Source organism: Crocuta crocuta, unplaced genomic scaffold (assembly GCF_008692635.1).
Source record: "Crocuta crocuta isolate KB4526 unplaced genomic scaffold, BGI_CrCroc_1.0 scaffold154, whole genome shotgun sequence".
NCBI lineage: Eukaryota > Metazoa > Chordata > Mammalia > Carnivora > Hyaenidae > Crocuta > Crocuta crocuta.
The window spans coordinates 13,545,360-13,572,885 of record NW_027530545.1 but is presented as its reverse complement, the minus strand read 5'-3'; the positions used below and the strand labels follow the sequence as shown (position 1 = coordinate 13,572,885).

General features: G+C 34.1%; 2 protein-coding genes across 2 annotated transcripts in view; both read right to left on the bottom strand.

Moving 5' to 3' along the window:
* LRP1B (LDL receptor related protein 1B) overlaps window positions 1-27,526 on the bottom strand; it is a 1,854,983-nt gene that overhangs the window by 1,018,238 nt on the left and 809,219 nt on the right. The gene's annotated exons all lie outside the window — the stretch shown is intronic.
* Window positions 88-23,240, bottom strand: LOC144234468 (ferritin, heavy subunit-like). The gene is given in 3 exon segments (XM_077767819.1): window positions 88-455; window positions 458-579; window positions 23,164-23,240. Coding segments are annotated over 3 exon segments (567 nt in total).

Genomic DNA, 27,526 nt, shown 5'->3' with positions numbered 1-27,526 from the left:
GTCTTCTGTCAAATAGAGATCAAGATTCTTAAGCAGCTGCTTTTGAAACCTATTACAGTGGAAGACTTGCTTTGTTGCCTTAAGATGTTAAGCCTGTTTACCTGATGGTTCACCAAGGCTTTCAGGCGTGACTTCCTTCTCAGTCAGCCTATCTAATTCCTTCTGATAGCTACATTGGTATTCCAGATAGTTTATGTTCCTTTTCTGTTTATCCGGGAACTTTTTCAGGAAGTTTAGGAGATCAATTTCACTATTCTGAGAAGCCAAGCTCATCAGGTCTTGCAGGAGTTTGCTTAATGTGTTTTCCAACTGCAGAGCAGACTCTATAGCTTGAATGCCAGTTCCCCAGTTTTCTATGGCAGGCCTCTTAATCACCGGAAGGCAGATTTTACTCTGATGCTCTCTTAGAAATGTTATGAACTGCTTTGCATGTTCTTTCTTCACCTCAATTTGAAGAGATAAAGATGAGCTTCCATCTCTTCATCGTAGTAATAGGACATAGTTAAGTAAGCATCACTGACATTCAACTCGTAAGATGCTATATAATTAACAGCAACCCTACAGGCCTCAGAGAGGACTCTGTATTGTTGTTGTTTTTCTCAATGTCTCTAAAAGGTTTTGCTGAAAGAGTTGATATAAGACTGTGTTGTCTTCCTTAAATGTTTGATAAAATTAAACAAATAAGTTGACCTAGAGTTTTCTTTGTGAGAAGTTTTGAGATAACAAATTTAACGTCTCTAATATATCACAATTCAGATTTACTTCCATCCTGTGTCAGTTTTGGTAAATTGTATTATTCAAGGGATTTGCCCATTTCCCCTGAGTTGTCAAATTTGTTGATATAAACTTGTTTGTGGTATTGTCTTTCTCTCTCAATGGACAATATTAATGTTATCCACACCCACAAAAAATTCTTTGATGATGCAAATGTTCTATTTCTGTACAGCCCAGTATGGTAGCCACTGGCTATATGTGACTAGTGAGAACTTGAAATGAGGTTAGAGGGAGAGAAAAATTGAACTTTTATTTCATTTTAATTACTTGTAATTTAAATAGCTACAGATGCTTACGGCAAATCATGCTGAACAGCAAAGATTTCTAAATCTCTAATGATAACCTCCTTTTCATTCCTCACGCTAAAAATTTATGTTCTATTTTTGTCTTCATTAGTTTAGTTTATCAATTTTATTGATCTTTTCAAAGAATAATCTGCTTGCTTTGTTAATATTCCCTATTGCTTGTTTTCATTTCCTTGATTTCCATTCTTATATTTGTAACTTTTCCCTTCTACTTATATTGATTTTACTTTGCTATTCCTTATCTAGACACTTAGGGGAGAATTTAGATTATTAATTTTAGACTTTCTTGTGTCTAAGATAAGCACTTAATGCTTTGAGTTTTCCTGTATACCATTTTACCTATGACTAAATTATGATTTTTTTTTAGTTTATTACCAATTCTGTATTCAATGATCTCAATTTCTGTCTTTGACATTTTTTTTTTTAATTTCACCTATTCAGGATATTTGATTTAAGGTAACTAGACACTCACAACTCTCAGCTAACTGTGTCATGTATCCACAACTTTTTCTGCCCTACCAGAATACACTTCACTGGGACAGAAAAACAAGAGGTTTCACTCTTATGGCCTGCCTTGCAGAGGGGAGGCTTCCATTCATATTTCCTTACATTTGACTCAGATTAGTTGTCCATGTGGGTGCAGTTTTAAGCTTTAGGGTCAATAAAAAGTAGCTTTCAAAGTCATGAGATCCAAATCACTTACAACTCACATGTTGACACATGCAATGTGGAAATTGAGTGATTTTCTTTTTCTTTTTCTTTTCTTTTTTTCACTTCATTATATCTGGAGAATGTTTGGATAATAACACTTTTGAAGCAACAAAAAATGAGATAAGTATGTAGTTGTGGATATTTTGAAGAATTCAAATGCATAAAAATATCAGGATAAAAGTATATAGTAATCTTACATAATTAACAAAATGGTATAGAATATGTAATATTACTTCCATCATTATTTATGTTTATCGCATCCTCTCATTGAGTTTACTTTTGAATTTCATTTTTAATGTAGAGGCATATTTTCATCACATAGTTTCACATATTTGATTATGCTGACAAAGGACAAAGGCTCTATTAAGAGAAAATACAACTCTGGAATACCCCCTTTCTTATGTATATATAGTACACATAGTGTGTATTCACTCTTTCTTTATGTTTTAAAGATTCTAAAGGATAAGACTTACACTAAGCAAAGACAGAACAGTAAAGCCAAAGGGGAACAACATATTTATGGTTATGGGAACATGGGTTTTCTGTCGAGTCTGTAGAAAATATGAATATATGAGTTTTTGTTATTTATTGCTCCCTAACTCTCATTTTATGTATTTGCTACTTACTAGTGCTACCAACGTGCCAAGTCCTGTTTTTAACATATGTATTTTCACTTAACCTTCAGTGCAAATCTATATGGGGAGTTCATTTTCCCCCCATGTAATGTAGGAAGAAACTGAGGCTCAGAGTTTAAATAATTTGTCTTTCTCCAAGCTAATAATGAGGGAGTTAGGATGCAGGCCAGGTTCTATAAGATTTCACAGTCTTTGCTTATGCACATTCAATACAGTTCTACCTTCTGCTTCATAAGAGGAACAGAGAAGAGAAAGGGTATCTAAAGATAACCTTGGGTGAAAATGTCTTTTGTATTTAGAAATCAATGGCTCAATTTCATAGTGGAAATTTCAACACATATGGAGGGTCTAACGAGTTAGATACTTACAATAGAAAGAGTTTTAAAACTAAAATATCATCTACCAAGCTTTTTAAAATAATTTCAGAAAATGTTAGTATTATTTATATTTTAATTAAAATATACATTTTACATAGGAAGCAAGTATTAATTTAATAATGGGTTGTTTATGTGGAATATAACTTTAGTAATCAGTAATGGCTATTGTTTTTTGCCTTTACTCAGTGCTATATTTATTATAGGGTATGAGGATATTGAATAACAATAAATTCCACAGCTTTGACAAGCAGTGAAGTATAATTCTGAGGAAGTAGTTTTATGTGGATAACAATTCTAATTCATTCACTTTCAGCAAGGGTACAGTCCATACTCTAAGATTTAATTTTAAGTATTAGGGCCTACAAATATTAAACAGGAATCAGTGGACCAATGGAAGCAAATGAACAAATAAGAACAACTCAAAAAAAAAAAAATAGAGCTAGTTTCCTCAGATTTATGACACATGGAGATTTTTAATTTCTTTTTGGGAATGAATAAGGACTTCATGTTAAAAATAATTTTTACTATGTATCAGGTGATTAAATTCTAAGTACCTAAAAGAATAAGCCTAAAGCCTTTTAACAAATGGGAAATGCCATGTTTCAAGCGAAGTGAAACAGAAAAGCCTCTGAGGAACTTTATCTCAATTCATGAATATAAGGTAAACCATTTCTCTCTTTAAGATCACTTATCTCAAATTCATAGCTCCTCATTTCTGAGGAGGGAAAAAATTCTTCCAAATATAATTTCAGAATCAAAATGGAAATGCAAAAACAAGAACACTTTTATTAGGATTATACACAACATTTAGATGAGATATCTTTTGCCACAGATAGCAACATTAGAGAAAATTTCTATTCTATGGGTAAAATGAATATTTTAGGGTGTATTTTACTGATATAATTAAAATAATTTTTGAGAAGAAATTATGTGACTAGGATTAATTTTCTTTAATGGATAATTTTGCAGAATTTTCTAGAGCTTTTAATCTTTATGAAAATGTACTTCTACTTTGACAAGAACAGATGTACATTTTTTTTTCTGTTTTATATTTTGAGGTTTTGTGGATTTTTAAAATTTGATTTTTATTTTTTAAAAAATTTTTTGGTTTATTTTATAAATCAACCAAGTGCTTAAAACATTATCAGACTGTTTTCTATTAACATTCTCTACTTGTAAAGATGTGGAAACTAAAGTCACATTTAAGGCCATATCCCTATTTTATGGCAAAATCTTTTTTTTTTCCCTCTCCTTCTTCTTTTTTTTTTTTTTTTTTAAGTAGGCTCCAGGGGCATGGAGCCTAAAACAGGGCTTGAACTCATGACCCTGAGATCAAGACCTGAACTGAGATCAAGAGTCAGATGCTTAACCGACTAAGCCACCCAGGCACCCCTATGCCAAAATCTATTTTAAGATACTGACCATTATGCCATATTGGCTCATTAAAACTTATTTTGAATTAAAAAAATTGATTTATTACAAAACATCTCTTTATTCAACAAATATTTACTTGGATGCTTCTTATGCAAAACACTGTATGATAGGTGCTTAGGCTATAGAGAGAATCAGTCTTCCCTGTGTCTAACAGTAGTTCAGTATGAGAAAAGAATATCAGTCCTTACTTCCCATTAAACAATAATAAAGGTTCTTGGAGATAAAGAGAAGAGCTACCTAACTCCAAAGAGTACAGGATGCAAAGGAAATCAAAAGAATAACTTTACTGCAGAGACAATTATTCAAAATTAATATCAAGACTCTTAAATTGTGTTGATAGAGTGGACCTTTGAGATGATGTGGTGAAAATGGTACTATCCCTCTTTGGCCTTCCTCCCAATAACTTATTACTCCACTATGATGAGAAAAATTCCTAGAGTAAGACTTCCTATAGGGGTACCTGGGTTGTTCAGTTGGTTAAGCGCTCAACTCTGTATTTTGGCTCAGGTCATGATCTCAGGGTTGTGAGTTTGAGCTTCACATTGGGCTCTGCACTGACAGCCCAGAGCCTGTCTGGGATTCTGTCTTCCTCTCTGTCTGTCTCTTCACTTCTTGCTCTCTATTTCTCAAAATAAACAAACATTTAAAAAAAGATTTCCTATAAAACATGTGATCAATATTTCTCAAAACTGTCAAAGTTATCAAAAGCTGGGAAACCATCACAGCCAAGCTAAGTAGGCATGACAACTAAGTGCAGTGCAGAATCCTGGATGGGATCCTGACCAAATAAAGAACACTGGGTAAAAACGAAGGAAATCTTAATGAAACATCCACTTCATTTAACAATAATACATTATTATTACAATATATGCTTTGGTAATAATTCACTGTACTTTTCTCCAAAATAGTGTCTACTTTTATAAGGGTATCTCTAAGGCAGAGTTTTATATGGTCAGAAGATGTCTGATGAAGAGGGGGATTCTGGTATGTAAGACTTTCTGTATGAAGAAATAGGTCCAGAAAGAAGAAATGTGCAAATTTGCAGCAGAGAGGAAGAATGACTATTCTGAGAAATAACAAGAAGTCTGATGTGACTCAAACTTCATACACAGCAACGTACATCTTGTATCTTAAACTTTTTTTCACATTGTACTTTGGCTTTACCAGTCAACAGTTATGTGGTTTTGGGCAAGTAATTTGTTCTCTCTGAGATCTTGATTCCTGTCATTATCTGTGAAACTGGGGGAACAATGCCTATCTTGAAGGGCTGTTGCAATAATGAGATTTCTTCTGTAGAACGCAGTACAATGTTTGGATATCTGAGAGTGTAGTGAATAGTTACCATGCATACATTGAAACTGTGCTGCTCAGAAAAATGAAAAGATACCCTGGCAATTACTTTTATAAATTTAAATTATCGACTCCAACAATCACTACATGCTTTTTTTGGTCTAACATGAAATTTTACTTTTCCTAATTTAGCTTTGTATATTATTTAAATACACCTAAACTCCAGAATGCATTTTACATAAAAGGGAGAAAACCCTCAAATAAATGAGTTTCTTGACCTGTGACTAAACACTCATATGAAAAGAATGCAGTACATGTTAAGTAATCACAGAATTCAGATTCTGATATTTAAGAGTTAGGTAAAAGGAACACCTAAGTGGCTTAGTCAGTTAAGTGTCTCACTTCAGTTCGGGTCATGATATCACAGATCGTGGGTTTGAGCCCCACATCAAGCTCTGCACTGATAGTACAGGCTACCAGCAAAGCCTGTTTGGAATTCTGTCTCCCTCTCTTTCTCTCTCTCTCTCTTTTTCTCTCTCTCGTCCCAATCTCTAAATAAATAAATTAATTAACTATGAATTAGTATTAATGGACATATTCTGCCTTAAGGAAAATGAAAACGAGGTTTAAAATAAAGTCATAGTAAAATGTTTTAATTATATAATAGAGCTTATCATAAAATATTAAATTCAGTTGCTATAAAATCTAAAACAAAATTTGATTTTCCAGAATGAAGATGCATTACAGTATTTCTCAGAAATATAATTTAGATATAAGATTTTTATATCATTTTTCTTTGTCCTCAGTGAGAAGACTTTTAAAATTAAATGTGTTAAATAAATTTGACCAATAAATGTTATTTACTTATTTGTGTAAAAGAAAATCTTTATAAAAAAATCCTTTTAAGTATTTTTCCCAGTTTTCTGTTGGCTTAATAATCTTATACAGATATATTTTTCAAAATGGCTAATATTCCTTATTCTCTCTAACTTCAAGGATCTTTGTTCAATATTTTCATGATATTGTACTAATATTAAATTATATTTTATATTTCTTAGGGTTCTCAAATGTTCTAGTCGCATAGTCAATGTTTATTATGTATTTCTATTAATGCATTTTCCAAGCATCCTACTTTGGTGGTGCCTTGAATCATCCTGATGTAATTTCTATTCCATGCCATTTCAAACTCATATGTCTTTAAGATTTTGAACAATTCTAAAAGTGTTCACTTTGTTTCCAGAAGAGGCAATTTTTTTTTTTTTGCTTCAATTGTTTTATGACCTATTTCATCACTTTTCTTGTAAACTACAAGTCTTCTTTAGATTGCACTAACTATCTAAAATTTGGCTTGGACTTTAACTCATCTCACAATTTAGGAAAGAAGAAAAACTATCAGTACTCTGAAATAATTTTATTGGAATCAATAGTCAATAGGGCAATTGCTTACTGTCTCCCTGACATCTCTTTAGCATTTGATTCCTCTGATCACTTAACTTTACCTTCATCTGTTGAAGTGAGGCATGACATTCAGTAGGACAGTGGTAAATTAGCTTTTACTTTATCTTTATAAGAAAGCAATTTCTAGATGTCTTTTTTCCTGAGTCATCTCCTGTCAGGAGGGAACTGTCAACCAACTGCCCCCAGCTTTTACTATGAGGGAAGGAAGAAAAAAAAAAAAAAAAAAAAAAACAAGAAAAAACAATGGAGCCCCTGGACATTCATTTCAGACAAGCTCTATTTTCTCTTGCTGACTTCACAAGACTCTTTTCAAAGTACAGCTATCTTGTAGCACCTTAATGAATTGTCATTCTCCATGAGAGAACACATTAGCTGAGACTATGGTCTTGGTAGATTTCCACTTTAGACATGAAAGTTAACTCTGTCACGATATATGTGTAAATTATATCTAAGGAATAATTTTAAGTTTTTAATAAACATAATAAAACATTTATGTACAAAGTTAAGTACAAATAAGTCTGACCTTTCCTTTAAGAGTTCACCTAATGTCATATAAATCATGAAATTGGATATAGACTGAAAAGATTTTAGTGATAGTTACTCTGTATCAATGAGGAAACAAAGTAAAGTACACCATTGCCATTCTGTAAGTTAGTGAAAAACTAAAGCTATATCAAACTGCATTCTATATTTATATTTATACAATATTAGACTTATGCAGTATCTAATTTTTTTGTATAATTTTTTTCTAAGAAAAATAAAATTATTTGAGTGTGGTTGACACACAATATTACCTTAGTTTCCGGTGTACAACATAGTAACTTGACAAGTTTAAACATCATATTATGCTTACCACAAATGTAGCTACCATCTGTCACCATACAACACTATTACAGTATCATTGATTATATTTTTATGCTGTGTTTTAAAACTACGGAGGTGTGACAGAGAGATAGGGAGAGAGAGAATCAGAGGGCTCGATCTCATTAACCGGAACCATGAGATCATGACCTAAGCGGAGCCAAGAGTCCAACACTTAACCAACTCAGTCAGTTGTGTTTTTAATTCACATGAAGTACTCATTCCATAACTAGAAGCCTGTATCTCCCACTCCCCTTCACCCATTTTGCAATCTATTCTAACAAATCATACTTTTCAGTAAAAATAACAATATCCAACATTTATTGAGTTTTTATGTGCAAGTCAAAGTGCTTTTAAAAAAATTATTTTTATTTTTGAGAGAGACAGAGACAGAGACACCAGGGGAAGGTTGGACAGAGAGGGAGACACAGAATCTGAAGCAGGCTCCAGGCTCTGAGCTGTCAGCACAGAGCCCTATATGGGGCTGAACTCACAAACAGGGAGATCATGACCTGAGCTGAAGTCAGATGCTTAACTGACTGAGCCACCCAGGTGCCTCCAGTCAAAGTGCTTTTTAAGTAATGAAATTATAATGTTCACAATAATTGTAAGAAGTAAGAATTTTCATTGTCCACATATTACATATAAAGAAATTTAGGCACAGAGAGATTTAAGTGACTTACTTATATCATGCACCTAACTTTGCGGTATTAAATAGTCAGCCTAATCCATGATCCAACATTCTAAACTACTATTCTATAACTACCTGCAGAGTTTAAACTCAGTTATTTAAATCTGTAGAATGTTAGCTACTTAGAACAAATGTTTTGTTCTATTTTGTTCACTGCTGGCTATCTACTCAAGACCTAGAACAGTGATTATGATAGCTGTTCAATATATGGTTATGGAATTGATGTATATGAAATAGCATTAGGTATGTGCTGTTGGAATGCTTTATAATTCTTGGTTTTAGGTGATAACCAGAAACAATGATTTTTTTTAAAAAAAGATCAATTATTGAGTATAATATGAAAATAGTCTATGGTCAACATTACTGAATCTGATTTTGATTTAGCTATTGCAGGTTGTTAAACAGTGCTTCATGCGGTCTTTTTCTCAAATGACAATAAGTGACTGTATGAAACATTTGGAGGTATCTACCAAAAAAAAAAAAAAAATGGCCTTGCCCAAAGAAACTCTTGCCTTCGTCCTTATCTTCTGGAAGGAAATCTATGTCATACCTGATAGGAGTGTCTGTTTAGGGCAGAGGCTGGCCACTCTGGAAACACCGTGTAATGTAAGGTGGAGTTTTGGTCTTGTGGTATCAGTTGATCTGGAGAGTGAGTTTAACTATGTGGGCAATCAATCGGGACTATGTAATGAAGACAAAGTACAAAATCTGTACTCAGGTGAGTGCCCCTGGTTGATGATGATCTATTGTCTCACACCATGATGGGAGGGCCAGTCTCACAGGAGAGGACAACAGAAGCTTCACAATAGGAATCCTCCCAAACTGCACTCTATGGGTCTCTTCCTTTGCTTATTTTTAGTCTAAAGCCTTTCTTTACAATACATTGTAACTGTGAGTATAATAATTTTCAGTAAATTCTCGAAGTCCTTAATGTGAATTATCAAAGTGGAGGAAGGGCTTGGAAACCCCCCAAACTTGTCCCTCAATGTCAGGAGCAAGGGTGATCTTTTGAAGAATTTTACCTTCAACCTTCACACCCTGGCTAACTCTGGATAGGAGGCTTAATACTCTTTGCAGTACAATGGTCAGAGCAGACAGCATTTCATCTGATTCCATGATATGGCTTCTCAACAAATGTGACTCTGGGAAAAGTCATTTAACCTCTCAGGCTCTGATTTCACTCTCTGTAATTTTAAAATAACCTTAGAGCACCTCATAAGGCTATTTTGAAGAATACAGATTAAGAACTGGTTAATATGTATAAACTGTCCCAATAACAGAATCCAGATTATCCTAATTACAGAATATCTAAGTACCATATGATAGGAAATAGAATGCTAGTATTTATTTTAAAAGTGTGACCCTCTCTAAGAACTGGTACTTGAAATTTAATAATCATATTCACTTTCATATAGCTTTGTAATTTAGATAGCCCTTTCTGTGGTCAGATCAAAATTTTCATTTAATTATGAATTTAGTCAATTAAACAGTTGCAGAATTATAGGTCACTGAAATGCCATCCATCTTATTTTCTCCTGGCAATGATTATATGTACAATATCTCAGAACAGAATGAATCCCATTTTTAAATTTCTCCTGAGTAATAAAATTCTAACCCCCCCCAAACCTCATTCCATAATTAATCAATCTAACATCCCTGTGTGTTACCTAATTAGTAAAGTGAAAATAGTAATAATAATACTTACATGGATTAATCAGAATGTTTAGTTTGTGGGCTCAACATGTTGATGTTTTAAAAACTCACAAGTAATTCTACTGGGTAGCATGGCTCTAGAGTATGCTCTGTGTACCAACAGATGCCGAAAGTCTGAGAGAGTCCCCAGATCATTTGAGAAAATTCATATAAATTTTAACATCTTCCCTTTGATCTTTAGTCAGTTGAGGTTGCATTTTGGGGTGAAGGCCAGATCTGAATATAGGAAAGCACTTCTCTGGAATCACTCATTGTATTAAATGGGATTACAAGTAAGTGAATTGAAACCTAATCAATAATATTATATGATGCCTGAAAAAAGATTATTCTACTGGAAGGATGCCTCAATGAAAATAGTCAGAATGTAAGAATTTGTCCATGTTTATTATTCTCCAAGTGGATGAAGACTTGGGGCCATTGGTATAGATGGGAGACAGACACTGTGTAGAAAAGGTTTTTTGTTTTGTTTTGTTTTTACATAGGCTAGAAAAACTATCCCTCAAAATTTTTCATCTACCTTATTATTCCACATTCTCTAGGGTACCTTTATTATCACTTTTGGATATCCAGTGCTCAGACATTGATCGAGGTATGCCAGAGACACATGAGTATTCTGAACACTGAAAATATATATTTTATAAAAATCATGAACTGGCCTCCAGTTTTAAATGTTGATCTTTTAACAAGTTATAGTTACAGTAACAGAATCAAACTTACATTATTATGAACTTGAAGACTATGCCCACAGCCCATGTTGATGTCAAGGTGCTATGATATCACTCTGTGAAGGCCCACTGTGGGAACCAACTCTGCCTTCCAAAATCTCTCTACAAATCATCCCTATAAAGGCAAATGTTTGAAATCTAATTCTGTTCTATAAGATATAAAGTGTCTCACTGTGTTTCCAAGGGTATATGATATCTCTAGGAGGCACACTTTATTATTCTCATTTTCCAAATAGAAAAGCTGAGGTCTATAGAAATTGAATGACTTGCCACTGCCAGAAAACAAGTGGCCAATTTGGATCTGTATTAGTTCACTTTGTGAACAGTGTTGTTGCCTCGGGAGAATATTGCTGGTTATCTATCACCTACATACATTGACATGGATGCTTGATTGTTTCGATGTACTTCACACTTTGCAGACATGTGAGTAGCTTGCAGCATTTTTGTGGACACCCTACACCACTCAGGGGCTTAATCACTAGGCCTCTGGCAAAGTGATAAATCAGTGCCTTGGAGAACAGACTCTTTCTAGGAAAAAAAAAAAATAGAATTCTTACTTGCCTGAACTCTGATATATTTTCAAGAATTAGTCCCTTTGCTTGTGTTAATTCTCTTGGCTGAATATAAAGGGGAAAGAGAGATGTAAGAATGATAAAACAAGCCCCCAAAATAATTCACACAAACAAAACAAAACTGAGCATTAGGACACTTCTGGAAAAAAAAAATCAAAACATCTTGGAAATAAATAAAGGTGTGAGAAACTTCTAGAATAATCTAAGTCCAGCATTCTCTCACAAGTAGGAGAGAAAATCACAGCACTGTCATCCATTTGCATATTTGGTATGCAACAAATACACAGAAATAACAGCAATGAAAAACATAACTATGTTAACTCAAAAGGAATATTAAATTATTCATAAACAGAAATACAACTAGAACTTTTGGTGAGGTATGCAAAATCAAGTTACTCAAAATATTTTATTTCCTCAAGTCTACCCCCAAAATTAACCTTGCTCTGCCGACTATATCATTAATCTCGTCCAGAATGGTAACTTTCCTTTTCCTAACTCCTCACTTTGGTCACAGAACACAAAAACAATGTTTGCTAGTTAAGTTGAAAACATAAGAGAGCTTTATTGTTACAAGTCTCTTTTCTTTTTTAATCTTTTTTTTTTTAATGTTTTATTTATTTCTAGGAGAGAGAGAGAGAGAGAGACAGCGTGAGCAGGGGAGGGTCAGAGAGAGAGGGAGTCACAGACTGAAACAGGCTCCAGGCTCTGAGCTGGCAGTCAGCACAGAGCCCGACGCGGGGCTTGAACCCACGAACTGTGAGATCATGATCTAAGCAAAAGTCGGACGCTTAACCGACTAAGCCACCCAGGCGCCCCTCTTTTTAATCTTTCATTTTGACTTATGTCATTTGTTTCATTTTCTACAAATTCTTCTTCAAAACCTGTACAACTAAATCAAAATCTGTAAAGTTAAATAAATGTGCCATACATCAATATCAAATCTATCTGGATTGATTGTATTACTTAGATGATTCCTGTTATACATGATTTAAGCATTTCAGATAAAGTGGTTTTAGCTTTACCTGGAAAACTGCTAGTTTAGTAATTAAGAAAAAAATACTGCAATCCAATAACTGAAGTTTTATCACAAGCTTTTAATTGAAGTAGAAGTAGGAAGAGATGGACATATAATGAATGCTAAGAATTAAGTAAATGGTCTTTAACTGGTAATCAAAATTCTACCAACAGATGTTCACTAAGGATAAACAAACTTTTAAAAAGATAGATCTACAATTGTCATATGGGAATTGAGGTGAATATGGAGCATGTCTATCTTTTTAAAAGTCAATGACTCAAAGTGATAGTGCATGTTTTTATAATAAATACTGATACTTCTTGGAAAAAATGAGGTAGTAGACACTTGGCAATTATAGATCCCTATAATATATCGCTCCCTATTTGATAACCTTTTTATCCAGTGAAGCCCTCTCCTTCTGGAAAACGTGCCTTCTGTGTAGCTTCCCAACTAGTCCAGGGTAAAAAGGTGACATTCTTATGATCATGGTGACTAGCTCTATGATGGGCATATTACCCTATGAAATTCAGTGAGATGCAAATGCAAAGCCGTGCAAGGAGGACTTGAGCCCAAGATGAATGTTGGACTCCTGGGATGGAGAGTAAGGCTAACATTGTAGAAAACATTAAAGATAAACTCTGAATTTCCTATAAAGTGAGTCAATTTTTTTTATTTTATTCTTAAAACATTTTGAGTTTTCTTGCATGTAAGTTATTTCTAACAGATAATAAGAGTTATCAGTAAAGCCATATATGTATCTTCTTTCTTCAATTTCAACAGGGATCTGAGCCTTTATATGGGCCAATAGCCATGCAAATTTCTTTTTTTTCATTTTCAGTGAGAAAAACATAATAAATTCAACTATTTTTTGTCAACATGTTCAGATTATCTAAGACTTCTTATCACCAACATCAACATATATTTTACTGAAAACCACTGCATTGGTTTAACATGTACTGTTGATATTATACAAATTTGAAAAAAAGGGCAAAAAGTGGATACATTTCTTATTTATTGAGTATCCTTCAACTATACCGCACAACTTTTAAAACACTCAACATAAAAGACATCAAATTGGCATTGCTTTTTAAAAGTTACCATCTCAGCATACCTCTCTTTCACATAGATCTGTTCATCAACCTGTTATCAAACAGTCTTGTTCACTCACATGAAACTAAGATAATTTTATTGATTATATAATATATGCTAGGAATCTTTATATTTATATTACTTAACCTTCCCTAAACACAATATGAGACGCTGCAATTCCTATTATCATTTTAAGACATTCAACAGTGATCAAAACCAAGAAGGTATAAGAAGTGAAATACAAACACAGGCCAACTTTCAACTGAGAATTTATTTTCTGCCACATTATACTATTTCTGCCAAATTGTAGCATATGGGCTAAAACCACATGTAAGACACGGTCATGATTCTCTGTCCAGTTTTGTTGCCTTCCGCTTCGTTTATCTTCAATTATAGATTAGCTTCCTCTAAACATCAGGGAATATGGACATCAATAATTTGTCTTTTGTCTACTTCTCAAAAGTTCCGCAAAAGGATTCTGAGTGGCTTGATTTTGATAATTTGCTATCTCTGCTTACCCAAGATGGAGAAGAGGTAGAATTGGATGTGGTTGGTAGAAAGAGCACCTTTCCAAAAGGTGGTAATGGAAACTTGATGAAGAAAATTCAGTGTACTAACTAGAGAGACAAGCCAGTCACTATAATCTCAATTTACAACATAAATGATTGTATAGATGAAATGAGACCCATTACATAAAGTCCAAGTATTTTACTGCATTTTAATGTCCAATTTTAACAATTATAGTAGCAAAGAAACTGAACTCTGTCATTAAAGACAGTCCTTCATTTGGGTAGTTTTATTAAAACTATGGTATTACACAAAGTACTTGACTTTTCTATAACTCATTTTACTCGCTTGTAAAATAAATATAGCATTAGTATATACTTAATAGGCTTATTGTAAAGATGACTTGCAAGCATCTGTTTAAAACACTTAGCATAGTCTCTAGCATATAGTGAGCTATCTCCTCTCTTTACTAAGTCTTTTATAAGATAGCTGCAGAGACAAAATTCTAGCAAGTGACACTTAGAGACTGTTACATAAATAATTAAGAGTTAACCTGAAAAACTGTTAGATAACTCTGTCTCTCTCACATAGACACACACACACGTGCGCGTGCGCACACACACACACACACGCGCGTGCACATACAGCTGAATAATAAAGGATGAGATTTTAAATTTCATGACCAGAGGTAGTTATTATGCTTTGTTAATAATGCCTTCAGCAAAATAAACTGATGTAAATAAGAAATTAAAAAATGAAATAGTTATGGAAAATATTGATGTGACTTTATGAAAGGCAATGAAAAGTTTGATGTTTGGAGAATGAATGAATGAATGAATGAATGAAAGGAAGGAAGGGAAGGTGGGAGGGAGGGGGAGGGAGGAAGGAAGGAAGGAAGGCAGGAAGAGAGGGTGGAAAGGAAAAAAAGGAAGAGAGGGTGGGAAGGAAAAAAGGAAGGAAGGAAGAGGGAAAGAAAGAGAGAGGGAGGGAGGGAGGAATAAAGGAAAGAAGGGAGGGAGAGAGAATATTGGAAAAAATCTTACTACCCCTCAGTCTTTCTCTCATTCTTTCATTTCTACTTCTTTGGGGATGAAAACAGATTTTTTTCTTTCCATTTTGTTCTCTTAACAGAAAACATGATATCTATGAAGAAGCATATGGCAAGACTATTTCACCTTCTTTCTGATTCACACAGTCCTTTTCTTAAAGGTATTACAGTGTCTGACTCCTCTTTCTTACCAACATTTCTCTTCTGAGAAACATTTGACTGCATAAAGAAATTCTGGGCATTATGCACTTTATCTATCTTACTAGGTAGTCTAGTGTGTTTACATATACAAAATAAAACATGTTGGCTAATTTGTCTCTGTTGTCAGTTCTGGTACCTCTGTAGCACACCAAGGCACACACACTGCTTTTCTTTTTCATCATCTGTTTTCTCTAGTTTAATTTAAACTTGAATAATGTCAAACTAAATTTTAGATCTTTGAACAAATCTCTTGAAAGGGTCGCTATCCTTCCTCTTATATTATTTCACAATTCCTGAATATTCTTTAGGAGGATGGCTGGACTGGGTACTTTGGAGGCTTTACAAAAATTGTATAAAGTGAACTGAATTTTTTTCAAAGTTGAGGCATAGACTGAATAGTTATATTAATATTTCCTTTCTTAGATGTAACCCATTTAATCATTTTTCAAGGTTGTGAAGATTACTGTTGATTCTATTATTAAAAATATGTTAAAATAAAATAGCTTCCTATGCAAATTTCTACTGTAGATGATAACTATATAGAGATGTTTCTCATAATTTAAATGCTAAACCAGACAAAAGTAAATTATACTATTTGAAAAATCAATATCCCTGATGAACACAGATATAATAATTCTCAACAAAATATTAGCAAGCTGAATTCAACAATACAATGAAAGGGTCATACCCAAGGATCAGGATTTATCCCAGGGATACAAGGATGGTTTAACATCCACAAATCAATCAACGTTATATACTACATTAGCAAAATGAAAGATAAAAGTCATATGATCACCTCAACAGATGGGAAAATAGCATTTGACAAAATTCAATGTCCATTCATGATAAAAAAAATTATCATCAAAGTGGGTTTAGAGGAAGGGTACATCAACATAATACAGGCCATATATGATAATCTCACAACTACCATCAAACTCAAAGTGAAACCTGAAAATCATTTCTTTAATATGAGGAACAAGACAGGGATGCTCACTCTCACCACTTTAATTCAACATGGTATTGACATCGTAGCCAGGTCAATCAGGCAAGAAAAATACATAAAAGCATCCAAGTCATATAGGATGAAGTAAAACAGTCTCCATTTCTAGAGGACATTATATTATACTATATAGACAAAACCTTAAAAATTTCACCAAAGGGCACCTGAGTGGCTTAGTTGTTTAAGTGTCCCACACTTGATTTTGGCTCAGGTCATGATCTCACAGTCATAAGATTGAGCCCTACATCAGGCCACTGAGTGCTGATCATGGAGCCTGCTTAAAATTCTCTCCCTTCCTCTGTCTCTGAGGCCCCTCCTCCAGCTTGTGCTTGCTCTCTCTCTCTCTCTCTCTCAAAAATAAATAAACAAATGAATGAATGAATGAATGAATAAATAAATAATTAAAAAAGACTCCACCTCAAAATTGTTAGAATAAATAGATTCAGTAAGGTTATAGGATATAAAATCAATATAAAAAAGGAGTCAAATTTCTATATGTTACTAAAGATCTGTCAGATCAGAAAATTTTAAAAATAGTATTTACAATTACATCAAAAATAACAAAATACCTAAGAATAAATTAATCATTGAGATGAAATATTCGTGCCCTGAAGGCTATAAGATGTCTTAATGAAAGAAATTGAAAAAGACAGAAATAAATGGAAACATATTCTGTACTTATGGATCAGAAGAATTAATATTGTTAAAATGACCATACTACTGAAAGCAAGCTACAGATTCAATGCAATCTCTACCCAAATCCCCATGGTGTTTTCCACAAAAATGAAAAAACACTCCTAAAATGTGAATAGAACCATAAAAGTCTTGATAACAAAAGAAATCTTGAGAAAGAAGAAAGCTGGAGATATCAGGCTTCCTAATTTTAAGATATATGACAAAGCTATAATAACCAAGCTTTATGGTATTGGCATAGAAACAAATACATAGATCAGTGAAACAGAATAGAGTCCAGAAATAAACCCATGCATACATGGACAATTAATTTAAGACAAAGAGCCAAGAATATGCAATGGGCCAGGGGTGGGGGAGGGGGGTAAGACAGTCTTTTCAATAAATATTAGCAAAACTGGATAGCCACATGCAACCGAATGAAATTATTTGGGACCACTATCTTCTACCATATACCAAAATTATCTCAAAATAGATTAAAGACTTGAATGTAAGACCTGAAACCATAAAACTCATAGGAGCAATAAATTCTTTAACATTGATCTTGTTGATATTTTTTTAACACCAAAAGAAAAACAAACAAGTGGGATTGTATCAAACTAAAAAGCTTCTGTACAGAAAACTATTAACAAAATGAAAATGTAATTAGAATGGGAGAAAATATTTGCAAATTGTGTATCTGTTAAGGGGTTAATATCAAAAATACATAAAAAATTGGTAAGACTCAGTAGCCAAAAAAAAAAAAAAAAATCCAATTAAAAAAAATGGGCAGAGGATCTGAATAGACAGTTTTCCAAAGAAGATATACAGACAGCAAACAAACACATGAAAAGATTCTCAACATCACTAATCATCAGGGAAGTGCAAATCAAAACAACAATGAAAAATTATTGTCTCAGATCTATCAGAATGGCTAGTATCAAAAACACAAGAAATAACAAGTGTTGGTAAGAATGTGGAGAATGGGAACACTAGTGTTCTGTGGTGGAAATGTGAAGTGGTATAGCCATCATGGAAAACAGCATGCAAGTTCCTCAAAAACTAAAAATATCACTATCATATGATCCAGCAATTCCACTTCTGGACAGTCATCTGAAGGAAATAAAAACACTGGCTCATAAAGATATTTTATCCCCACCCTCCTTTTTCTTGCAACATACTTTTTTTTTTTTAACATAGCTTATTGTCAAGTTGCACAATGTGCTCTTAGTTTTGGGGGTAGATTCCCATGATTCATCGCTTATATACAATACCCAGTGCTCATCCTGACAAGTTCCCTCCTCAATGCCCATCACTCGTTTTCCCCTCTCCCCTACCCTACATCCACCCTCAGTTTGTTCTCTGTATTTAAGAGTCTCTTGTGGTTTGCCTCCCTCCTTCTTTGTTTGTAACTATTTTTTCCCCTTCCCTTCCCCCATGGTCTCCTGTTAAGTTTATTTCTAATAGCCAAGATATGGAAACAACCTAAATGTTCATAAATGAATGAATAGATAAAGAGAATTTTGTCTATATGCAATTGAATATTGTTCAGCCATAAAAAAGAAGGAAATCCTAACATTTACAGCAACATGGATAGAACTTGAGGGTGTTATGCTAAGTGAAGTAAGTCACAGAGGGAAGAACAGATAGTGTATGATCTCATTTATATGTAGAATCTAAACAAAAACAAAACAAACCTTGTAGAATTGATTGGTCTTGAAAGAGGTGGCAGATGAGGGTAGGAGAAATGGGTGATGGTGACCAAAAGGTACAAACTTCCAGTTATAAAATAAATAAGTTCTGGAGTTGTGATGTACAGATAGGTAACTACATCCAATAGTACTGCATTGCATATTTGAAAGTTGCTAAGATAGCGAATCTTAAAAATTCTCATCAGAACTAGACAAAAAAAGTAACTATGTATGGTGATGGATCTTAATTAGAATATTTGTGATCATTTTGTAATGTATACATACATGAAATTGTTGTTTGTATACCTGAAACTAATACAACATTGTGATAGTTTTATATTAAAACAATCTGGAGATGGGGGCGCCTGGGTGGCTCAGTTGGTTAAGTTCTGACTTCGCCTAAGGTCATGATCTCACTGCTCATGGGTTCAATGTCCGAGTCATGCTCTGTACTGACAGCTCAGAGCCTAGAGCCTGCTTCGGATTCTGTGTGTGTGTGTTTCTCTCTCCCCCTCTCCTACTTGTACTCTGTCTCTCTCTCAAAAATGAGTAAGTATTTAAAACATTTTTAAAAAATATATCAAGAGATGTATCTTGCCTTGTTCTTTATGACTAACCAACATAGAAATATTTCCATTTTCCTAAGGTAGCAATAATAGATGAATCCCATACTGGTCTACTCTGTTTCTCCCCTTGATTAGGTTATTCCTTTGATTATAAAATGTTATACATGCTAGAGCTTGGCACTTGCATGCTCCCTGGAAATTTTTAGTTTCTCACTATTTTATAAAAAGAACAGACACTTGAAAGCTAAGTAATTTAAAATCACAAGAACATTGAAAACTTTCAGGGATGGGAAGGATGCAAAATAGAATGGAGACATTTTCAGAATCAGCAAAGAACAGTTTGCTCGGTTTTGCTTCTTTTAAAATAGGCAGTGTATACTTGGCTGAGGGAATTTAGGTCAAAACCCAGGAGCCAAGAAACACTCTTTTCTTGCCCTCTTTTACTTTTTCCTGGATTCTGAATATTTTTGGAATGAGAAAACATCAGAACTCAATTAACTGTCAGCTTAAGCTTCCAAAGGTGGCACTTCAGGGAAAAATCGCTCTCAGTAAGAACATTTAGTGGTCACTGAAAGTAGGTGGTTATGGTATAAGCAGCAACATATATAAAAATAACTCAAAGAACTAAGCTCTTGATAACAATATTTGCACAATTTCTTCCCTGCATTCCTTTTCTGCCTTTCCCTCTTTCTATCTAGTCTCAGTGTGCTTTTTTTTTAATTTTAATTTTTATGTTATTTTCCGATTTCACTATTGTTTTCCTTCAAATATCAGTAATCTTTTTTTTTTTTTTTTTTGGCCAAATCCCCTCCCCCACTTCTTTGCACGTCTTCCTGCAGTATTTCCAAATTAATTATGCCTTGAACTCTGTTAGGACCCTTCTCTACTCATTAGATTTTCATTATTCTTTTTACTTGTTGCCTTTGGGTTAGCATTAAGAAAACAAAACTGTTACTTTTTATCAATAATTTTATGTTTTCACTTCTGCTTTAATTGGAAAAAAGTTGCTGTACAGCTGACTATAATCATACCTATATTCTATATTATGGATTCTTAAGAAAAAACCGTATTCTTAAGGACAATGAATGTAAAAGACCTTCCAGAAGCCCCTACATATATCTGTCTTCAAATGTGACTTTTTCTAAGCCTCCTTCTTTTGAATATAAGACATTCTTTTTGTAGCTCTCTAGAGAGGTAAATTCTCTCTTACTTATACATGCTACTGCACAATCTCATGGTTACCAGCTCTTTCATATAACTGCATATCAACTGCATTTTGCTTAAGTTGTGAAAAAAATGTGTCCTCTAGCAGATATACAGTTAAAAGAAAATTAGGAGACTTTTTTTTTTTCCTTGCAAAGCAATTAAATTTAACAGGGGTTTAAAAAAATGATCCATAAGATATCTTCAGGAAGCTCAGGCTTATCCCAATAGCCTAAGATGTAAAAAATTACATATGGAATTAAAATATATATATAATCAATCAGTCAATTGATGGAAGAGAAAGGGAAGAAAGGAAAGGGGTGAGGGGAAAAAGGAGAAGAAAAAAGAAAAAAGGAAATGGTGGAAAATGGTTGTTAGCTGTGTCATGATTTCCAAATAAACATGCAGAAACTATATGGTATTCTCACAAAGGGTGCTGGATTTTGAATCAAAGGAACATAGATTCAGCCTTATCTCTGACACTTATTTGATGAGAGATATCTTTCTGAACTTTTGATTACACAAATATGAAAAATGGCCATAAAAAAGACTATACACAGGACTGTTATGAATTATAGAACTAATGTATATCATAAATGTATTTTATGCATAAATTATTATTATTACATACAAATACCTATGAATCCAAACTCTAGAAGATGTTTCTAATTATTTCATCTAAAAGGAAATAGTCTAATAAAGCTCTGTGACCTTGATGGTCATTCGAATTTGATCAGAGATTAAATTCACTGTCCTAACACTTACCCTGAAGAGGGTCTTTCAGAATTTTTTTTATTTTAATTGTCCCTGGGATTACCTGGTATTGCAAAATTCTGAAGATACCTCTGGAAAATGCAGAAATTGGTCTAGCTGCTACTCTGCCTTCCTTTCACATCTCAGCATTAGCATCTATAAGACCTTCTGGCAGTTGTACTCTTTCCAATTATACCATGATTCCTATTTAAAAATATATATATATATATATCCACCATAATGCTCAATGATAACAGACCTTAAACTCCATAGTATTACTGTTGTTCCTTCCCAGGGATTTTGGACAGGAGATCAGATTCTGACAAGAGAATCATCTCCCAGTAATTTAACAAAGGCTTTATTCTATTTGAACTTAATGGGGAGCTAATGATTTTGACAAGAATAATCTCCTGTCTTGGATAGCCTAATAAGATTCTTTTCCTTTTAAAGTCAAGCTTCTTTGATTACAGATGTCATGCCTCCCACAATACTAGTTGTAAGTTTGTCTTTTCAAATGAAAAATGAAGTTTGAAGGCTTGATTGCCTTGTCATTTAATGACATTATTACATTGAGAAACGTTTTATCCCACTAGTCAGACTGAATCAAGAAAGCAAGACATTTTTCAGCTCTGAGTTCTCAATAGTTTTCATTTCCATCATCTTATTTTCAGAGAGCAATACCTTTGAAGAAATATTATGTAAATAAAATCATTTAAAAATGCAAAACCCAGGGATACTTGGGTGGGTGGCTCAGTCAGTTAAGCATCTGACTTAGCTCAGGTCATGATCTCATGGTTCCTGGATTCAAGGGCCAGGTTGGGCTCTGTGCTGACTGCTCAGAGCCTGGAACGTGCTTTAGATTCTATCCTCCCCCTCTTGCATTCTCTCTCTCTTTCTCTCTCTCTCCCTCTCTCAAAAATAAATAAACATTGGGGCACCTGGTGGCTAAGTCGGTTGGGCATCCGACTTCAGCTCAGGTCATGATCTCATGGTTCCTGAATTCAAGCCCCGTGTCGGGCTCCTTTCTGACAGCTCAGAGCCTGGAGTCTGCTTTGGATTCTCTATTCTTTTTCTATCTGCCTCTTTCCCACTCACACTCTGTCTCTCTCTGTCTCAAAAATAAATAAACATTAAAACATTTTTTAAAAATAAAAATAAATAAACATTAAAACAAATCAGCCTCCAGAAAACTAAAGAGCTAAGGGCAAAAAGGAGGAAGGGGAACAAACCCCCTCTTAGAAACAGTGATTGGCCAGTCATTTGTATTAAATATCTTTCCAATCTCCCAGAGATGAGGAAAAAACATTAAACCTCAAAAATTGTCTGGGCACAGAAGTGGTATGAAGAGTGAAACAGGGAAAGGAATAACTGGGAGACTGTGATATCACCTCAGTAAGCAGAATCTGACACACTATTCATATGCAGTTCATCACACTCCTACGAAAGAGAGTTCACAGCAAGTACTGGGCAGTTCAGTTTTTGGAATTGGCAGTGTTTGTATTTGGCAAAGCACAATAATGCCAAGTTTTATTAAGCTATAAACTAGAGAGGTGGTTCTACAAAAGGGAATTGTAGAGATCAAGAAGAGATGCCAAATCTAGAGCCTCAGAAGCCTTACTGCCTACACTTGGCAGTGACTTGGCAGGGACATTTTAGTCAATGACTACCTCTTGCTTTGCAATGACTGCAAGAGGCTGCCACAGAAAGCACAGAGAATCTGTATCTCTAGATAATTCCTTAGTCTCTAGACCTAAGAATGTTTCCATTATTGCGTGATTTTAATTTTTAATACTATCTCTGTATTATTCAACTAAGGCTGCCATAACAAAATACCACAGATTGGGTGTCCTAAACAACAGAAGTTTATTTCCTCACAGTTCTGGAGGCTGGAACGCCAAGCTCAAGGTCCCAGCAGGGTTTGTTTCTCTTAAGGCTTCTACTATTTCTTGCATTTAGCCTTTTACTGATTGTATCCTCACAGGTCCTTTTAAATGTGCATGGACATCTCTGGTGTCCTTTCCTCTTCTTATAAGGACGCCAGTAATAGTGGATTACAGCCTTACCTCTATGATTTCATTTAACTTTAGTTACCTCTTTAAAGGTGCTATTTCAAAATACAGTCATATTGGAGCTTTGGGCTTTAACTTAAGAGTTGGAGAGCATAGGCTAAGGGCCGGATTTAGTCCACAACAATGTCCTTTGAAGATGATTTTCAAAGCAGAATAGTATATTGAAAAGAGGATATACTAGGGTGTCAGAACAGAGTGTGGATTCTAGCTGGCCATTTATTATTCTAGTTTGACCTTGGACAAGATAACTTAAGTTCCTCTCTGTAAAAATGGGGATATTAATAATTACATAGCAGATTTGTTGTAAAGACTTAGGAAGCTAATATATAAAAAACACCCTAACATAGTATTTTATTCTTAATAGCTGTAAATATTTCTCTTTGATGTTTTTGGTGGGGAAATCTCAGTATTAGTCTGAAACTGAGTGGCCTTCTATGTGGCATATATTTCGAACTGTTAAAACATAATATTTTAATCATTCTGAGCAACTCTCACACTGTAGATTCCTCAGGCTATAAAAAAGCACTAATAGTTAACTGCTGATATTTACCAGGCTAAGCCTGGATTTTCTAAATAGGATTTATGTTGATCAACTGGATTCATCCATTTCATTACTGAAACATCTGACTGACATTAACTGAATCAGCAATGTGTGAGGTACTGCCCTAGGAATTATATTAATAAAAATATTCATAAATTAATTGTTTGTTCTCAGTCAAGTTAGAAAAATGTACTATGAACAGAAATATGCACAAGGCAATAAGAAATTATAAGGGTTAGAGACAAGAATTGTCTTACTAGAATGAAGTAAAGAAGGATCATTTTTATATACATGATGTAGGGTTGGTTTTTATTTTAAAACGTATAACTAAATATGGACTTTTTTTAACAAATAGGAAGTGGTGGAGAGAGGCCAGTAAAGGAAGAATTCTTCGATTTTTTTTCTCACTTTAAATAGGTGCATTCTGACCTACAGAAACCCGCAGAAGCCTTTACTCTCTCTCATGTTGCTCTTTTAGAAGGTGCAGATATTGGATCTCTCATCCAACATTCTAGAAATGGAGGTCATGATTAAGACTTGGAAGAGGAACAACAAAAAATGTTTGAGAAGTTTGAATATGGAAATAAGAATGCTACTTCCAAAGTTAGTTTAAGTAATCAAGAGCTCCTCTGAGGGGCACCTGGGTGGTTTAGTCCATTAAGCATCCAACTCTTGATTTTAGTTAAGGTAATGTTCTTACAGTCTGTGAGTTCAAGCCTTCCCTTGGGCTCTGACGGTGTAGAGTCTGCTTTGGATTCTCTTTCTCCCTCCCTCTCTCTCTCTCTGCCCTTCTCAAAAAAAAATAAGTAAACTCAAAAAAACTTCTTTGAGGAACAAATCCAAAATATTCTAAATCAACTGTTAAATCTTATCCATTTTTATTTGTTGAGATTAGGTGATTTATTTTACAAATGCTTCATTAAAAAAATCTGCTGACTAAATCCCCACCCCCTTCAGATCTTGTAAACTATAACTGGAAAAGGTGACCATGTGTTTTTATTTAAAAACTGTATCACTGTAATAAAATTATATTCATTATAATCCCAAGGCGGGAACAACTTTTCAGTATTGTTATAGCTTTCTTATAATGCAAAACAGTTCAGCAAAATTAAACTGTTTCCGTTTTCCTTCTGCTTAACAAGACCAGGAATCATATTGAAAGAGATTTAAAAAAAAAAAAAAAAAGTGTTCTATGTCTTTCCCTAGATCAAATGATATTGACATATATTTCAACAGAGGGCTCTTAATTCTAACATCTAAGGACCATATTGTGTACTCGAGTAAAGCAAACTGACAATTTTATAATACAGTAAACAAAGATGGTTATTCTTGAGGTTAAAAAAGCCTGTTTTTCATGAACCTAAAATATTTTTATTCTTCAATCATCAACATTGTCAAATCAGGCATATAATGTAGTCTCCAAAAGGTAGTTTTATTTTCCACTCTTGCATAAAAGTACTCTCAGGACATTCTCAAGTACCATCTGTAATTTTAAATTATTTCAGGTCATGAGAGGCAAATCTGAGTAAGTTGAAATTTTCCAGAGGAGTGTATGTGTGTGTCTTCATATAATGTATCAGATACACTGAAATTGAGGGGAGGTTTATACATATAGTTTTATACATCTAGAAAGTGCACACACAGCTATAATGTCAGACTGGGATTCCTCATGGAAGCTGCTCGGTAAGCAAAAGAAAATTCTTACAAATTAACTTGACCTTGAATGAGGAGGCACATTTTTATCAATCAACTGTAACCAACATTGACTTTGGGGATTAGCCAAATTGTTGCATGCATATTCAGGTAGATAAAACAGTTGTCAAATGTACTCTTCTTGATCCATATGTCACTGCATATCAAATTGGAACCTGAAGTGCTTTTCTTGTTTCAATTTTATATAGCAACATGTAATACATGAGTCAAATCTGTCTTGCTGAGTTACAAGAAAAGGAGAAGAAAAATTGGAATGCAAACATTCAATGATATTATAGGTTACAAAACCTAAATCCTAAGCAACTAGACTTTTAACTGTAATAAAGAATAATATCTCTGGATCCTATGATATTCTGATCCAGGGCAGTGCATTTAAAACTTTAATGAGCATACAAATTACCTGGGGGTTTTCTGAAAAGATAGATTCTGATTCAGTAGGTCTGGGATGGAATCTGGATTTCTATTCTATAAGTTCTCAGATGATGCCAATGCTTCTAGACTATGGGCCATAGCTTGAATGGCTAGGTTCTTCATCAACATTTTGTACAATTCATCATGAAGTTTCAAAGCCATCTTTATAGTAAAGGAAGTGTGGCCTTCCTAATAGTCATAATCGTGCCTGCCAATTCATTTTAATTAAATTTGGTAATAGTTATGCTAACCTCTTGACTTCATTGTGATCACTCTTGCAAGTGGAATTTTTTGGTTCTCCTAGAATAACTTTTTTCTCACCATATAGAAGAAAAATCAACAAAGCATAGGATTACAAATTCTTACAGTTGAGCAAAAACAAACAAACAAACAAAATCTATTGGAGAATGTTTATGATTTAAGCTTTGAATCCCCCATTCTCAATCTTGTGGGGTATAGGAAAGGAAAAAATAAAAGTATGATTTAAAATCAATGATGCTACCTACTGTGGGTTGACACCCCTACCTCCCTTGGACTCCCTCGTTCCTTAAAACCAGTGTGGGCAATAATCAGTGGTACATCTGACCTACAGAAACCTGCAGTGTGGATCTGCCCAGGCAGTTGTATGTTGGCTGTTTGTTAAGATGTTTTAAGGAGGGATGTCACCAAGTAACTGGAGTTCAGTATTTTTACTTTCAACTGAGAAAGTTATGATGCACTTCCTCATTCTCTTGACATTCTACTTACAGGATTTGCTGTTTCAACTAAAACTACAGAGAACCATACACATCTCTACCTACACCTGCTTCTCCATTGTTTATTATTAAAGGATTCGATGGAATGACATAGGAGACCTTTGTTTCACATAGGTAAGGAATAACAAGGGCCTTCTGCACTGTGTTTTTCTAGGATTTAGAGTGAGAACTGTTTTTAAGAACACTGTCTAAAGAACTTCATTTCCCGAGGGCTTATGAGACAAAAGAAAATATTTTTGTTATAGAGTTCTTTTTGTTCCTAAAACTTTGTTCTTTGGTGAAAACTCTGTTAATGCATTAAGCAAATCTTTATTAACTGCAAAGTATGTGAAATAAAACATATTGTGTGGCAGGTCGGTGTTAGGATCTGGGCATAAGGAACATGTAAGGCAGTCCTGATGACGTGGACCTCAGCGTTCTTAGTTGAAGCCTTTACAGAGTCTGTTCTCATCTGGTCACCCAAATCATTTCAGCAATCCTTAGCTGTATCAGCTAGTATTGAATAAATTCATTGGTCATAAAACTAAAAAATCAAGAAAGGCACAGCTTTATCCAAGGGGTGAAAAAATGTCATCAGAGCTCAGCCTCTATTTCTTGGCTCTGACTTTGCTATACTGATATAGTGGTAGCACTCTGTAAAATATTTTGCAACAGCTATATGTTTAGATGGTCTTAAAAGATAATATAAGCTCCCCTTCCAATGACACTTAAAGGAGTTCAGTGTTTTTCATTAGCTAGAAGTACCTCAT